Source organism: Hyperoodon ampullatus, assembly GCF_949752795.1.
Source record: "Hyperoodon ampullatus genome assembly, chromosome: 1".
Taxonomy (NCBI): Eukaryota; Metazoa; Chordata; class Mammalia; order Artiodactyla; family Ziphiidae; genus Hyperoodon; species Hyperoodon ampullatus.
The window spans coordinates 129280862-129296445 of NC_136914.1; the positions used below are offsets into that span (position 1 = coordinate 129280862).

The 15584-nt window shown below is 38.3% G+C and overlaps 1 protein-coding gene and 1 pseudogene across 4 annotated transcripts in view; both read left to right on the forward strand.

The window, feature by feature from the left end:
* Positions 1 to 3352: 3352 nt before the first annotated feature.
* The window catches only part of ELF2 (E74 like ETS transcription factor 2), a gene marked incomplete at both ends in the record, with an annotated part of 65764 nt that continues 53532 nt past the window's right edge, over positions 3353 to 15584 (forward strand). For all 3 annotated transcript variants that reach the window (XM_079702798.1, XM_079702800.1, XM_079702799.1), the window contains one exon: positions 3353 to 3424. In XM_079702798.1, the coding sequence (XP_079558924.1) occupies positions 3353 to 3424 (72 nt within the window). The remainder of the gene's footprint in view (positions 3425 to 15584) is intronic.
* Positions 4384 to 10091, forward strand: LOC307069080 (large ribosomal subunit protein uL4-like; annotated as a pseudogene). Its single transcript has 3 exons — positions 4384 to 4410; positions 7428 to 7590; positions 8769 to 10091. The product of its transcript is annotated as a large ribosomal subunit protein uL4-like (transcript).

Below are 15584 nucleotides of genomic sequence, written 5' to 3' on the forward strand. Positions count from 1 at the left end.
TCTCTTTCCTGATTCTCTCCTCTGTTAACTATACCACATGTATGGGCTTCTCTCGGCTTAAGGGATGGCCAAGTGGCAGCTGTTTGCAGGCATGTGGCCAGAGCTTAGACATGTTGTCTGGGATGTCCACATGTGTGTATGTGAGGCTCCTTGTAGTCTGGAGGGGAGCCAAAGGTGGCATGAGAAAAAGGGGCAGGCTGCAGGGAGATGGGGGAAGCACGGGCCTCCCATCCCCCCCTCCCCACCAACATAGATGTTGAGTCTGAGAATGCCAAATCAGAACTTAGCCTTGTAGGTTGTTATAAAAGTGTATATGTCAAGATAGGAGAGTAAAATAAAATTTACTAGCTTTTTAGTTTGGTCTATAACTTTAAAATACTTAGGCGTGTGGTATATGGGCTTACGTTTGTACTCTTCAAGCTCCTTGAGAACTAGGGGTGGGCCTGCAAGAGGGAATTGAAAAGGAATAGCTAGAGAGGGAGAAGATAAATTCAAGATGGAGTTTCAAGGAGGGAATGATCAACAGTGTCAAATGCTTCAGAGACATTAAGTCCTATGAAGACAGAAATGTATCCATTGGATTTGATAACCAGAATTTAGTAAAAATTTCAGTTGGTGGTGATGGCTGCCAAACTTCCATAGAAGGAGTACCTGAGAAATCCGGAAGTGGAGACAGGGTATAAAAGATTTTTTAGGTAGAACCTTATCTGAGAAAGGAAGGAACTAGAGTGGTAGCTGGAGAGGTAGGCAGGGTCATGGAGGAGTCATGTTTAAGATGAGAGAGTCTTGGGGCTTCCCTGGTGGTCCAGTGGTTAAGACTCCAGTTTCTACTGCAGGGGGCACGGGTTCCATCCCTGGTCTGGGAATTAAGATCCCTCATGCTGCATGCAGCACGGCCAAGAAATTAAAACAAAACAAAACAAAACAAACAAAAAAGTTGAGAGAGTCTTATAAATGTTTAGATGTTGAGGGAAAGAACCCAATGTTCAGAAAGAGAAGGTTAAGGAAAAAGAGGGAATAATTGATGGAATAAGGCCTAAGATCCAGTGCACAGATGAGCTTTAGAAAGGAGGAGGGCTGTTTGAGGAGGCTTGGGATGTTTAGATTTGTATGGGTGCTAAGTTTGGAGGGTGAGACAGCAAGAAAGTGAATAGCAGGAAAGTTATCAGGCAATAATATATCATTAGCATCGTTCAATAGTAGTTTTCTGGGTTAGTCTTTTTTTTCTAAATTTAAAAATTTTTTAGGTTTTTAAAATTAATTAACTAACTATTTTTTATTGAAGTATAGTTGATTGGGTTAATCTTCTTAAACTTGATTTTATACTCCTTGGGGATCTGGGGTTATACCTGCAGCCATGTGTTAAAATCCTGTTGGTTGATTGAAATATAGCCCATAATGTGGGGTATAGGCTATGTATGTTGGAATCTGTCATTACTCAATACTTGGTATTTAGTGGTGACCTAAAATTTTAAGTTTGGTAAAAACTTCTGGTTCCTCATTAGCCCAGGAGTAATTTCTTTATTATGTTCATTATAAAATGTGTACCATCAGGCTTTGGAGATGGTTTGTTGTAATAAGTACCTACTGTCAGAATCACACGTATTTTGGGCAAAATATTTTTTAATAGAATTATATTAATACTGTCTTTTTCCTCCCACTAGTAGTTCCAGAGAACTGCTGGTTTATATTTTAACTCTTGCCAAGTTGTGAAAATAGTGAAGGATGCTTAGACTACTTAACATTCAAATTGTAAGTAAAAGTTATTTCTGCTATTACTATCTATATGATTAGAAAACAGAAATTGAAAATAGTTGTTACCTTGTATGATAATAGTAAGCTTTAGTGTGATGGGATTGTGGATTTTTCTTAATTTTTATTCTTAAGATACAAATACTTTCTATCTCATTTTCTGTTGATAAGATCAAAAAGGAGACTAATAGTACTGAATGGGTCTTAAGTAGTGAGGTGAAATTTCTGCTTTTTTTTCAGGTATTTCTTTTTATTGTAGAAGTTTATGGAAATTCTTTAATATTTTATTTCCATACCTGTATGGTACCAGTGTTCAAATTTAATATAGGCCACATATTAATGGAATGATTAATTAGAAACGGTTATTCTTTTCTCTTTAAATATGATTAATTTTTCTGCATTCTTAAATTTTTATGGGAAAAGAATCCTGTCAGAAAGAAATCTCTGTAATTTCTCTATGAAATATTTAACATACACAGAATCAAATAAAATGTAACTTTTTAGAATTATTAGAATAATCTAATGCATAAATCTAGATGATGTACATACTCATATTCATCTCTAGTAGGGGAAAAAAGCTTTAATTATGTTTTCTTGAAACCCTTTGCTATACTGCATTTTGAACCAATAGCAAAAAAATTATTGAGGAAAGAATGATAAAGTATATTAAAGTAATTCCAAGTCATTTCACTACCTTATTTTCAAACTACTTTGTTTGAAAGTATAAGTTACTCAAATTAATCTGTTTTATAGACCTTGTATGAGTATTCAAAATGTGAACACAAAATGAGATTGCTACCATAAGCAAAAGATAATTCTAATTAATTATTCATATAAACAAACCAAATGAGCCAAAGAATGAAACATTTACAAACCAGGGACTTCCCTGGTGGTCCAGTGGTTCAGACTCCGTGCTCTGAACGGCGGGGTTGGGGGGGGCACGGATTCGACCCCTGGTCGGGGAACTAAGATCCTACATGCTGTGCGGCACGATCAAAAAAAAGAAATATTTACAAACCAATAAATCTTTTAATTTGTTAAATAGGTGAATAATTTTGGAAGTTGTCTCGGTCCAGCACGTTTTTTGTTTTCAGTGCATAAAATTTTTTTTTAATTTCAGGAATTTTTTACCAAAATACTTCAGGAATAATAGTACATCTTCATAAGGGGAGAAAGTTATAACATTTTATCTCTTAGAATATAAATGTCATAAGGTCACCAATGTGCAATAGCTTGGTAAGAATTTACTTCAGATTGTTCACGAACTTGACAGCTCTAAGCAGAATGCTCATTACTGCCCTCTTTTGACACAGGGCTGTATAAGCCTATCTCCTTTTAGTTTACAAAAATGTTAAAAATTAGATGCAAAATAGGTTGTGCTTTATATCCATTTTGTATATTTTTAATAATTTTTCAATTCTTCCTCTTTTTAAGGTCTCTGGTTATTCATCTTTAGAAGACTGGATTTCTGGATATCTACTTCACTCCTTCTCTGTTGACTTTTAAAACATGATAGTGCAAACCTGTAACACTGGCAGTCATCCATGAACCTTTAATTACGTCGACTGATTGCGTCTGAAGCTTCCTCAGGGAATAAACAATGACATCAGCAGTAGTTGACAGTGGAGGTTCTGTTTTGGAGCTTTCCAGCAGTGGAGTAGAAAATCAAGAGGTTAGGCATCCGGTGTATTACATTTCTGTTTTGTTCATAGAAATCAATGCATGAACTAATTTTGAATTTAATGGGGAACAGGTATTTGAGAGTAGAAATGTACAATGCATGAGACTCTATATGTATGTCCTGTGTCCTCATGTAATTAGGCAATAGAAGGTTGAGGAAGGGACTGCTGGGCCTGAGTTGCCTGAGTTGTTGGAACATTGCATATATTGGAATGAACTGGGAGGAAAAAATTGAAAGAAAGAATGCTGTAGTACTAGTCGAGAGATTTAAATTCCTAACAAAATCCATTGTTTTGGATTTGAGAGTGTATAGGCATACACTGTACCTAAATACCTAAGTTACATTCATCCTAATTTAGAATTTTGTATCTCCTTTAGCTGTTACCTTTGTCTTTTGGTTATTACATCTAATTCAGTAATTAGTAATTACATCTAATAGGAATCCATCATATTTTAATCATGTTATTTATACTTAAGAATTTGGATAATTTGTAAATCAGAAAGGAAATTCAGTTTTTTGGTTTTTTTTGTTTTGCGGTACGCGGGCCTCTCGCTGTTGTGGCCTCTCCCGTTGCGGAGCACAGGCTCCGGGATGCGCAGGCTCAGTGGCCATGGCTCACGGGCCCAGCCATTCCGCTGCATGTGGGATCTTCCCAGACCGGGGCACGAACCCGTAACCCCTGCATCGGCAGGCGGACTCTCAACCACTGCGCCACCAGGGAAGCCCGGAAATTCAGTTTTTGAAATTTTATACTTGAAGAATTTTGCAGCTTTGGCATATTTGGTTATTTTTTTTGTTATTGATAACATTAAAGAATAAGAGATGGGAGTAGAAAAATAACAGTACCAGAAATATATGGACTTCCAGGGCCTGGCTTCTTTTCCCACCATTCAGTAAAGATTGACTATTGGGAAGTATCTAAATTAAAATGGAATAATGCTGTCACAATAATGGACAAATATTTGGTCAGAGATAAGGTGAGAAAATGGAGAGTTTACTGTATTTAAAAAATCTGTTTTTTCTATATTCTGTGAAAGATACTGCTCTTACTGGTACTTAGTACCATGACTGAGAAACAAGTTAGGATGTCAGGCTGTGTGTTCTGGAATCTGGATTTTTCTTCTAGCTTGCTTGGTGTCTGTGCAGTCTTCCAAGATAGCTATGGGAAAATTCAGTGGGTTTGTTTTCAGTGGACTTGGTAACTGAAATGTTCCTGTTGTATTTGAATCTAAAACTGGTTCAAAGTCTTTAGCCACAGCTAAAGAACATGTTTTATTCTCATAATCAATTTCTGCTTCTTTCTTAAAGATTCACTTTCTGTATGATTACTTCCAGGTATGATTCTCCAAAGAAATGAGGGACTCGGGATTTCTGTCCCCTCCTATATCACCCAGACTAATTATTGCTTCTTCAAGTACTTTCTCTTTGCCCCATAGTTTTACTCCGTTGGTATTTAATTCTATGCGGGGAGCTGCTAAGAACAGTAGGCAGAATATATTTACCATATGCTGACTGGGTACTGCTATTATGAGAAAAAGAGTACGAGCTTATTTCTGGAAGACTCTATACTTTTCTTCATTTACATGGAACCCCAGGTGTTCAAGGCTTGAAGAACTGATTATTATGGAAGAAAGAATCTGATAAATGAAATAATTTTACCAGGGCATTATTGATTAATGATTTATGCAGTAGCCTTATAAGGTTGCCATAGGCATTTTAGGAAGTGTGGCACCAGAAAGGAGGAAACTGTTCTTGGGGACTTTTTCTTCAAATTATACCCAAGTAAGTGGTTGCCCACTTACTTTCGTTCATTTGTTCCTTCAACAAACATTAGTTGACCACTTACTGAATGTCAGTTACTCTTCTGGGCACTGGGGATAAAGTATTTCACAGTGGTTATGAAGAATAAATCAGGGCTAGAGACAGATGGAAAGTTGGTAGTGGTATTTTAATTAGGTGGACAAGGAAGCCTTCTCTGAAGAGGTGGCATTTTAGTTTAGACCTAAATAACATAAGAGATTGGGCTGTAGAAACACCTGGGGAAGAGAATTCCTGCAAGAAAGAAAAGCCACTAGTATCTAAAACATCTCCTGATTTTACAAAGTGAGTTTTGGGGATAGTGGTATTTGAAAGATAGAATTTTGTCTTATAAGCAGCTATTCAGGAATATATGTATAATATATATCTATACTATCTATACTCTAAAGTGTAGGGTGGGGTGGAAAAATGACCTGTCAAGATTTTATTACAATAGCTCCAGAACCTGAAGAAAAAATAAATGTTTAAAAAGTGGTGGGCAACACATTTTAAATCAACTATACTCCATTAAAAAAAATTTTTTTTAATTAAAAGGGAAGTGGTGGGCATTTGGAGAGTTGTTAGTGATTTTTAGGCTTTATTTTTTATAACTTTATTACTGTTTATAAAAGTAATACATTTTATTAAATTAGGATAATTCTATTTTCTGACAAAGATACCAAAAGAAAGTAAACTATAATCTTACTAATGAGTATAGGTACAAAAATCATAAATAAAATCATAATAAATTTATAAAATGCAGTCATATATTAAAAAATCCAATTACCAAATAGGATTTAGATAGATAGGGATAATTCAATTTTAAGAAAACCATTAATATAATATATATGCCTACTAATATGACATATGATATGTTAGGATAAAATACTTGATGAAATAGGATTTTATGAAATTCAGTATTCATCGTGATAAAGACTCTTAATAATATAGATGTATATTTCCTTAACATTATCAAAAAAAACTTAAAATCAAGAGCTAGAATCCTATTTAATGGTGAAGTACTGGAGTATTTTCTCTAAAATTGGAGAGAAAGTTAGTATGTGCACTACTATTACTATTATTTAACATTTTTCTGTAATCAGACCAGATAATGAAAAAATATATAAATATTATAAAGGAGACCAAATTATTATTTGCAGATAATATGATTTGCCACCTGGGAAAACCAAAGGGAATCCACGAAAAACACATTAGAACTAATAAGAGTGCCTAGTAGTTTGGTGGGTACAAAATTAATATAAAAATATCTAGCTTTCTTTTGTAAGGACTGTAATTAGTTAGAAGAGATCATGGAAAATAAGATCCCTTTCAGAAAATAAACAAAAAAATGTAAAATGTTGAGGAATAAATGTAAAAGATATATGGGACTTGTTTGAAGAAAACTGATTAATGATGCTTAAGCAGACTTTAGTAAACAGAGAGATATACTTCGTATTTGGGTAAGAGAAACGAGAAGGGTCAGTATTAGGCAGGATGTCAATTTCCTCCAATTAATCTATATATTTAATTCCATCTCTGTCAGATGCTAGGGCAAGTTTGGGGGAAGTTGGTCATATGGACCTAAAGATTATATGGGAGAGCAAACATAAAGGAGTAGCCAGAGCAGTTTTTGCAAAGGAAATGTATAGCAGGTACGTCTCATAGAAATGGGGAATTAATGCAGAAAAAATAAAAAAGGATTTAAGTATATTTTAAAAAACACAATGCGTGCACGTTTTAGAGGGTGTCTGCTTCCAGACAAACAAGATTGGGAGTTCTTCCACTTCACACTGTGGTGGAATAACTGAGACCAGATTTATACTCCCACCATAAACAACTAGGAAAATGAACAAAACATATGAAACCACAGTTCTGAGACATTCAGCTATGGTCTGAATGTTTGTGACCCCCACGAAATTCATATGTTGAATCCAGACTTCCAAAGATGATTATTATTAGGAAGGTATTCGGAAGTAGGGCTTTAGGGAGGTGATTAGGTCATGAGGGGGGAACCCTTACGAATGGGGTTAGAGCTTTTATAAAAGGCTCCAGAGAGATCTTTTGCCCCTTCTGTCATGTGAGGGTACACCAAGAAGCCTACAACCTGGAAGAAGGCCCCCACCCAGTCATACTGCTACCCTGATCTCGGACTCCCAGCTTCCAGAACCATGAGCAATAAATTTCTGCTGTTGTTCAGCCACCCAGTCCGGCCTTTTGTTATCATATCACGAATGGACTAAGACAGTTAGACGACAGGCAGTGCAAAGCTGTGCCTCCTGAGAAGAGAGAAGTGGTTGCGCTGACTTACTGCTTGGAACCACTTTCTGGACCACAGCGTGGGAAGGAGGAATCCAAGCAGGGTGTGATGGTGTCGCTGAGTTGAGGAAACAAAATTTGGATTTTGGAGAGGCTAATGCAACTAATTTGAGGGGCGGAGTATCTGAAAGGAAGAAGCTGCCCAGAGGAAGAATGTCGGAACTCAGCCTTGGGTTCCCCTAGTCTTTAGCTGAATGAGCCCCCAGGTGTAGTATGAAACTCTGTGAAGCCAGGCAAAGAATGATCAGAATGGTGTAAACTCAGTAATTTACTGAAAAAACCTACAGAATTCAGTCAGGGCTGGGAGATCCTAGAGTTCCAGTCAGCTGGAGTGGAGGGTCCTTGTTAACTGCCCAGGGCATTCATTGGAGACTCTGGAAGAGTCATGCCTTACAGTAGAGCTGAACTAGCCCTAGAATAAAGGGGAGTCCAGACTTGCCCTAAGAAGGGTTAAAAACAGGCCTTGAAAGTTGATCCGTAAGTAACGTAACTATCTGTCATAGTAAACGTTATTAAAATAAAACAATGTGTAAATTATACCCAACAATGTAAATTTTACATATGAAATACCCAATCATGTTAAATGCAAGGAAGCAGGAATAATATAACTTGGAGAAAAAATTGTCAATGAAAACAAATACAAATGGTAGATATGATGAAATTAGCAGATAAGATTTCAAAACAGCTACTATAAATACACTCAAGAAATGTAAAGAAAACATGAATCTCAGAGGAGAGGTGTAAATGACATAAAAACACCAAATGAAACTTCTAGAAATGAAATATATACTATATGAAAAGAAAAATTCACTGTGTAAGATTAAAAATAAATTTGGTACTGTGTAAGAAAAGACCAGTGAATTTGAAGAGGGCAATAGAAACTACTTTATGGAGCGAAGAGAGAAAAACTGAAAAAAGAAAAAAAAAAAGAACAATGACTTGGTTACCTGTGGGACAATATCAAGTTGTCTAACATAATGTAATTGGAGTACCAGAATGAGAGAACAGAAAAAACATGTGAAGAAATAATGGCTATAAAAATTTCCAAGTTTGATGAAAAATATAAACCCCCATAGATCTGAGAAACTTAAACCCTAAATGGGATAAAGCAGAGAGCAAATAGACTGGTACATCTGTATCAAATAGACTGGTACATTATTAGGTACATCATAATGAAACTGCTGAGAGCCAATTTCAGAAAGAAAATCTTAAAAGCTTCCAGAGAGCTTTTCCTTTGGGAGCCACTGGGTTGAGAGGAGCGTGGCCTTCTCCTCTCCCCGCCGTAGCGTGTGCTCACCCACTGATATCAGTGTACTCCAAAAACGGGGAGTCATCTGGCACAAATGTCACTTTGCCTGCTGTGTTCAAGCTCTGATTTGACCAGATATTGTGAACTTTGTTTGCACCAACTTGTGCAAAAACAGCACAGCCCTGTGCTGTCAGTGAATTAGCAGGTCATCGAACCAGTGCTGAATCTTGGGGTACTGGCAGAGCTGTGGCTCGAATTCCCAGAGTTTGAAGTGGCTGGACTCACCACTCTGGCCAGGGTGCTTTTGAAAATATGTGTCGTGGGGGCCACGTGTTTGCGCCCTCCAAGACCTGGCGACGCTGGCACCGCAGAGTGAACATAATGCAGAAGCGATACTCCATCTGCTCTGCACTGGCTGCTTCAGCGTTAACCAGCGCTGGTCATGTCTAAAGGCCATCATATTGAGGAAGTTCCTGAATTTCCTTTGGTGATTGAAGACAAAGTTGAAGGCTCCAAGAAGACCAAGCAGGCTGTTTTGCTTCTGAAGAAACTTAAGGCTTGGAATGATATCAGAAAGGGCTACGCCTCTTAGAGAATGAGAGCTGGCAAAAGCAAAATGAGAAACCGTCACCATATCCAGTGCAGGAGACCCTGCATCATCTGTAATGAGCGCGTCATCAAGGCCTTCAGAAACATCCCTGGAATTACTCTGCCTGATGTGAGCAAAAAACTGAACCTTTAGAAACTTGCTCCTGGTGGGCATGTGCTACGTTCCTGCATTTGGACTGAAAGTGCTTTCCGCAAGTTAGATGAGCTGTATGGCACTTGGCGTAAAGCTGCTCCCCTCAAGAGTAGCTACAGCCTCCCCATGCACAAGATGCTCAGTACAGACCTTAGCAGAATCTTGAAAAGCCCAGAGATCCAAAGAGCCTTCCGAGCACCATGCGAGAAGATTCATCACAGAGTCCCGAAGAAGAGTCCACTGAAAAACCTGAGAATCACTGAAGCTCAACCCGTATGCAAAGACCATGCGCTGGAACACCATTCTTCGCTAGGCCAAGAACCACAAAATACGGATGGATAGGGCAGCAGCAGCACTAGAAGCCAAATCAGATGAGAAGGGGGTTCCAGGCAAGACGCCTGTGGTGGGGAAGAAAGGAAAGAAAGCTGTTGGCATTAAGAAGCAGAAGAAGCCTTTGGTGGGAAAAAAAGGCTGCAGTGACCAAGAAACCAGCAGTTGAAAAGAAGCCTACAGAAAAGAAACCCACCACAGAAGAAAAGAAGGCTGCTGCATAAACTTAAATTTGTTTAACCTGTAATGGTCAAATCATTTTGGACAGCTAATTTTGAATAAAGACCTGATCAAAGAGGCAGTGAGAAATATGGGGGTGGGGGGGAAGAAAAAAGCTTCCAGAGGAAAAAACTCATTACATACAGAAGAACAAAGATAATGACTACAGACATCTTTATTAAAACTATGCAAGTCAGAAGATAATGACTTCCTTAAATTGCTGAAAAAATAAAACTTGTCAACCTACAATTATACATCCAGTGAAAATATCCTTCAAAGTGAAGCTTTTCTCAAACCCAAAGCTGAATTTATCACCAGCAGACGTGTGTTATGAGAAATGTTCAAAGAAGTTCTTTAGGCAGAAGGTAAATGATACCAAATTAAAACATATATACATAAAGCATTGAAAAGTGCTGGAGAAATGGTTAATGTGTGGGTAAAAATAAAATACTTTTTAAAATCAGTTTTAAAATTTTTGAAAAGAATTGTTTAAGATAAAAATAATAACAGTGAATTGTGGGGTTTACAGTGTGAAGAAGTAAAAGAAGTAAATGTATGACAGCAGTAGAACAAAGAATGGGAGGCAGGACATGACAGAATACTGCTGTAAACCTTTTTTTTTTTTTTTTTTTTGCGGTACGTGGGCCTCTCACTGTTGTGGCCTCTCCCTTTGCGGAGCACAGGCTCCGGACGCGCAGGTTCAGCGGCCATGGCTCACAGGCCCAGCCGCTCCGCGGCATGTGGAATCTTCCCGGACCGGGGCACGAACCCGCATCCCCTGCATCGGCAGGCGGACTCTCAACCACTGCACCACCCGGGAAGCCCTAACTTTTTACTTTAAGTATGATCCAAATATTGCATGGGGCATTCTTGATGTATTATTTGTTTATCCGAAATTCACATTTAAAGGGGTGTCTTGTGTCTGTATTTGCTAATTCTGACAGTCTTAGCTTATGGAGAGCTATGTAGGCTGTGCCAACACCTGCTGAAGCAGCATTCACGCATTTTAATCATTGAATATTTTGGTGACTTGAGCAAGAGTGTGGTGACCCTAAATAAAATAACCTGGTGGATATGTAAGTTTTTAGTATATTATTGTAAAACAAAGACCCACCCCCCGATTCGTCTCTTTTCCACCCTTCTTCCCCAGTAAAAATAGCTAACTCTGCCCTACAGTGCAAAGCAGTAATTACCTGCATATCTCTGTGCAGTGGCCTCTGGCCCCTATCATTTATCAGAAAAAAGCTCATGAAGTTACTTGCCATCATAGATTAACAAATGTTGAATTTATGAGTAACTGTTAATATTAAAATTTATTGAGCTTTATCTTTCTTTGAACCAAGCTACAAATACTTAAATGCCAGTTTAGTTTATATGAGGTGTGTATTGTTGAGGAGGATATGACTTGATATTAAAATGGATTTGATATAAAAATGGACTCTTGCTCTCAATCATCTTATTATCTTGTCAGGGAGTTGGATCTGTAAACAGGTAGTTATAATACCAGGGTAATGCAGAGTGGTAATAATAGGTAAATGACTTGTCATGGAAGTACTTGGTATGGAAAAATTGATTCAGATTAAGGAATTATAGAAGACTCCCTGGAACTGTGTGCTGAGTGGATGAAAAGGAGTTGGACAGATAATGGGAGGTAATTTCAGCAAAAATCATGGACACTTTCACTTTTGGGAACAGTAGATATTTACTGTCTCGCAGTTCTGGAGGCTAGAAGTTTGAAAACAAGGTTTGGCAGAGCTGGTTCTTTTTGAGGGCTGTGAGAGAGACTCTCTTCCATGCCTCTCTCCTAGCTTTTGGTAGCTCCAGGTGTTCCTTGGTTTGTAGATGATGTTCTCCCTGTGACATTGTCTCCCCTCTGTATGTATCTCTCTGTGTCCAAATTTCCCCTTGTTATAAAGACACAGTCATATTGGATTAGGGCTCATCCTAGTGATCCCATCTTAACTGGATCATCTGCAAAACCCTATTTTCAAATCAGCTCAGATTCACTGATTTGAATCAGTGAATCAGTATTTGGGGGTTAGGATTTCAGCATCTTTTAGGAGACACAGATCAACCCTTAGCAGGTAGGTTGAGGGTTATATTTCACAGAATGTTAAAAATCGTTGTTTAGAATGTTCAACTTTCCTTTTAGACAAAAGGGTATTCATGAAAACTTTTTGTATAAAGAAGTAATACAAAAAATTCTGATTGTAATGTGAAAAGATGCCCTCCAAAGTTGAGAGCAAGTAGTAGGTTTAAATACTATTACTATGGTTACAGTGTAATGATGGATACCACTAATTGAGTACTTACTTTGTGCTGCACACTGTGCTGAGTACTTCGTGGTATTTAATTTTCAAGGGACTTCGTGAAGTATGAGTTATTATTGTAACCTCTTTTTTTAAATATGAAGAAACTGAGGTTTAGAGAAGAACACAGGGTGGGGGAACAGGGAGAGATGTTGATAATTTGTTCCATTTAGACATATTAAGTTTGAAGTATTGGCTGAACATTCCTATAATGATGTTAAGTTGGTAGTTTAAAATTTGGTTCTGGAGTTCAGGAGATGGGCCAGAGTAGAAGATAGATATTTAGTAGTTGTTAGTACAGACGTGCTATTTGAAACCATAAGAACGGGTGGACTTGCCTGGGAAAGTAATATAGAGTAAAGAGAAAGGAGGTGCTGAGGACAGAACCTTGGTAATGTGGCTACATTTGAGTCAGTGGGAATGGAAGAAGAGTCAGGAGGAGATGCTTAAAAGCAGCGTGGTAGAAAGAGAACAAAAACGATGCAAGAAAGAATTTTTAAAATGAGGTGCTGGTCAGACCTTCCCTGGTGGTGCAGTGGTTAAGAATCCGCCTGCTAATGCAGGGGACATGGGTTCGAGCCCTGGTCCAGGAAGATCAACACGCTGCGGAGCAACTAAGCCCGTGCACCACAACTACTGAGCCTGCGCTCTAGAGCCCGCGAGCCACAACTACAGAGCCTGCATGCTACAACTACTGAAGCCCATGCACCTAGAGCCCGTGCTCCGCAACAAGAGAAGCCACTGCAATGAGAAGCCCACGCACCGCAACGAAGAGTAGCCCCTGCTCGCCGCAACTAGAGAAAGCCCGCGCGCAGCAACGAAGACCCAACACAGCCCAAAATAAAATAAATAAATTAATTAATTTTAAAAAATGAGGAGCTGGTCAGTGTATAAGAGTCTGCAGAAAAAGGTAAAGGAGGATGAAAACTGAAATAGAATTTGGTCCTTACTGACATTTTGAGAGAGTAGTATCAATGAGGTGGTAGAATCTAGAATACAAGGTACATGTAGATAAGGAGTCAAGGAGTTAGACTATTTTTTTGAGAGGTGTGTACAGGTATAAGAAGCAAAGATCTGTGGGCCTCCCTGGTGGCGCAGTGGTTGAGAGTCCGCCTGCCGATGCAGGGGATACGGGTTCGTGCCCCGGTCTGGGAGGATCCCATATGCCGCGGAGCGGCTGGGCCCGTGAGCCATGGCTGCTGAGCCTGCGCATCCGGAGCCTGTGCTCCGCAACGGGAGAGGCCACAACAGTGAGAGGCCCGCGTACCACAAAAAAAAAAAAAAAAAAAAAAAAAAAAAAAGAAGCAAAGATCTGGAGTTCATTTAAAAGAGAGAAGAGTTGAACTTTTTTAATAAAGATTTTTGCTTTTTTTATGGTTAAAGGTAAGGAACCATAGAAATACTGAAACAAGACAAAACCCAACTAAGGAATGGGTCCACAATCCTAGTTGGTGGGGAAGAGAATATAGATAGAGGGATTAGCCTGTACAGAATTCTAGTCCTCAAGTATTTCACAGTTTAGAAAATTTATTTCCTACCGGTTGGGTATGGGTGGGGGAGTTCACAGTAGAAGATAATCTGAGATTAATGTTACTATTAAAAATACTATTAGATTTTAGAAGAATGAAAGAAGTTACAAGTCCCTTGGACTATATATAAATATTCATTGCTTGGGTCAATACTAGTTTAAATGCTGCTTATGATATTGCTTTCTGAGTTTCTAATGAGTGGAGACCTCGTCAGTTTTTACCTATCCCATACTTCTCTTTAATAGCTGTTGTTTAGCTAGGTGGTACTGACTCTGGGCTGTGATTATAAAGCTGATCAAGGAGCATGAATGAAGATTCAACTGTCAGTGTACCCCATTTGTGAAAAAGAATTTTTTTCTAATGTTAGCAAGTTGGACTCATCTTTTGCCTTATACAGAGTAGGAAATTCAAGATTAATATTCAGTGTGTACTGGCTTTTTTAAAAGTCACTGTATCTTTGTTTTGTAGTTTATTTAAAAATTTTGTGCAATGTGTTATACAAAACAAGAGTGTATAAAATATATATGTTTCAACTTAAGAATAACAAAAAGGGGACATATTACCTATTGCTCAGGTTAAAAAGTAGAAATTATTAGTATTTTAGAATACTAAGTGTGCCCCACCTCCTATCCCCATCCCTGTTCCCAGAGGTGCCATTATCCTGACTTACTGTGTTTACATTCTTTTACTTTTCTTTACAGTTTTATTGTCTGTGGATATTTCCTAAGCAACTTATCGTTTACTTTGAAAAAATGAATAGTGTACTAAGCTAACTGAGTTAGGAAGGGGCAGCATTACCATAGTTAGATGAAAGCTTCCAGGAAACAAGCTGACTAGTCAGGGGTCAGGTTCACTGAGCTTGAAGAGTTTCTACTCAGGTAATCATTAAGCAGTGTAATGAGTTAATTTTGGAAACATAGGACGCCATCTTGGTCAGGTGTCTGTCATTGCTATAGTATGGGCCGGGTATTGCAGGTTTGTTCAGCAAGTATATGGTCACATGAAAAGAGTGCTGTTCTTTATTTCTGGTTTCTGAGCTCTTTGTGGTCTTCCAACACTTAGGAATTGATTAAAGCAGAATCTTTACGTCATCTGGGAGGTGAAAATGAGTGGTCTCAGCTGATCCAGGAAGTAAGGCAAGGTGGAGTGAGTAGGTACATCAAGACAAGCCAGATATAAAGAAAAATCTGGAATAGGCCTATCTGGGCATCCTGTCCTTAGGAACAGTGTCAGTGGTTGTCTTGGTGATGACAGTTTCAGGAGTCGTGTCACTGCGACTGAACTAGTTGCCCTTTAAATCCAGTGCACGGCTGGCATCCTGGAGCTTCTCTTCACAATCCAGTCCTCCTAAAGATTACTACCGTCTCTCTCCCATATTGCACTTTCTATATTCTGTATCCGAAGTTACCGTCTTCACTAAAAATTTACTTTTTAGTGGAATACTTTCTCCAGTTGCTTCTTGAGAAAAGATGCATGGAAGGTAAACATTTTGAGGTCTTTTATGTCTGAGAAAATATGTTACTTTCATAAGATGGTTTGGGTGAAGAATTCTAGGTTGGAAATAATTTTCCTTTATAATTTTGAAGAAGTGTCTCCATTGTCATCTTCCTTCCAATATGACTGTTGAGAAGACTGAAGTCTGAGTCTTGATTCTTTGTAT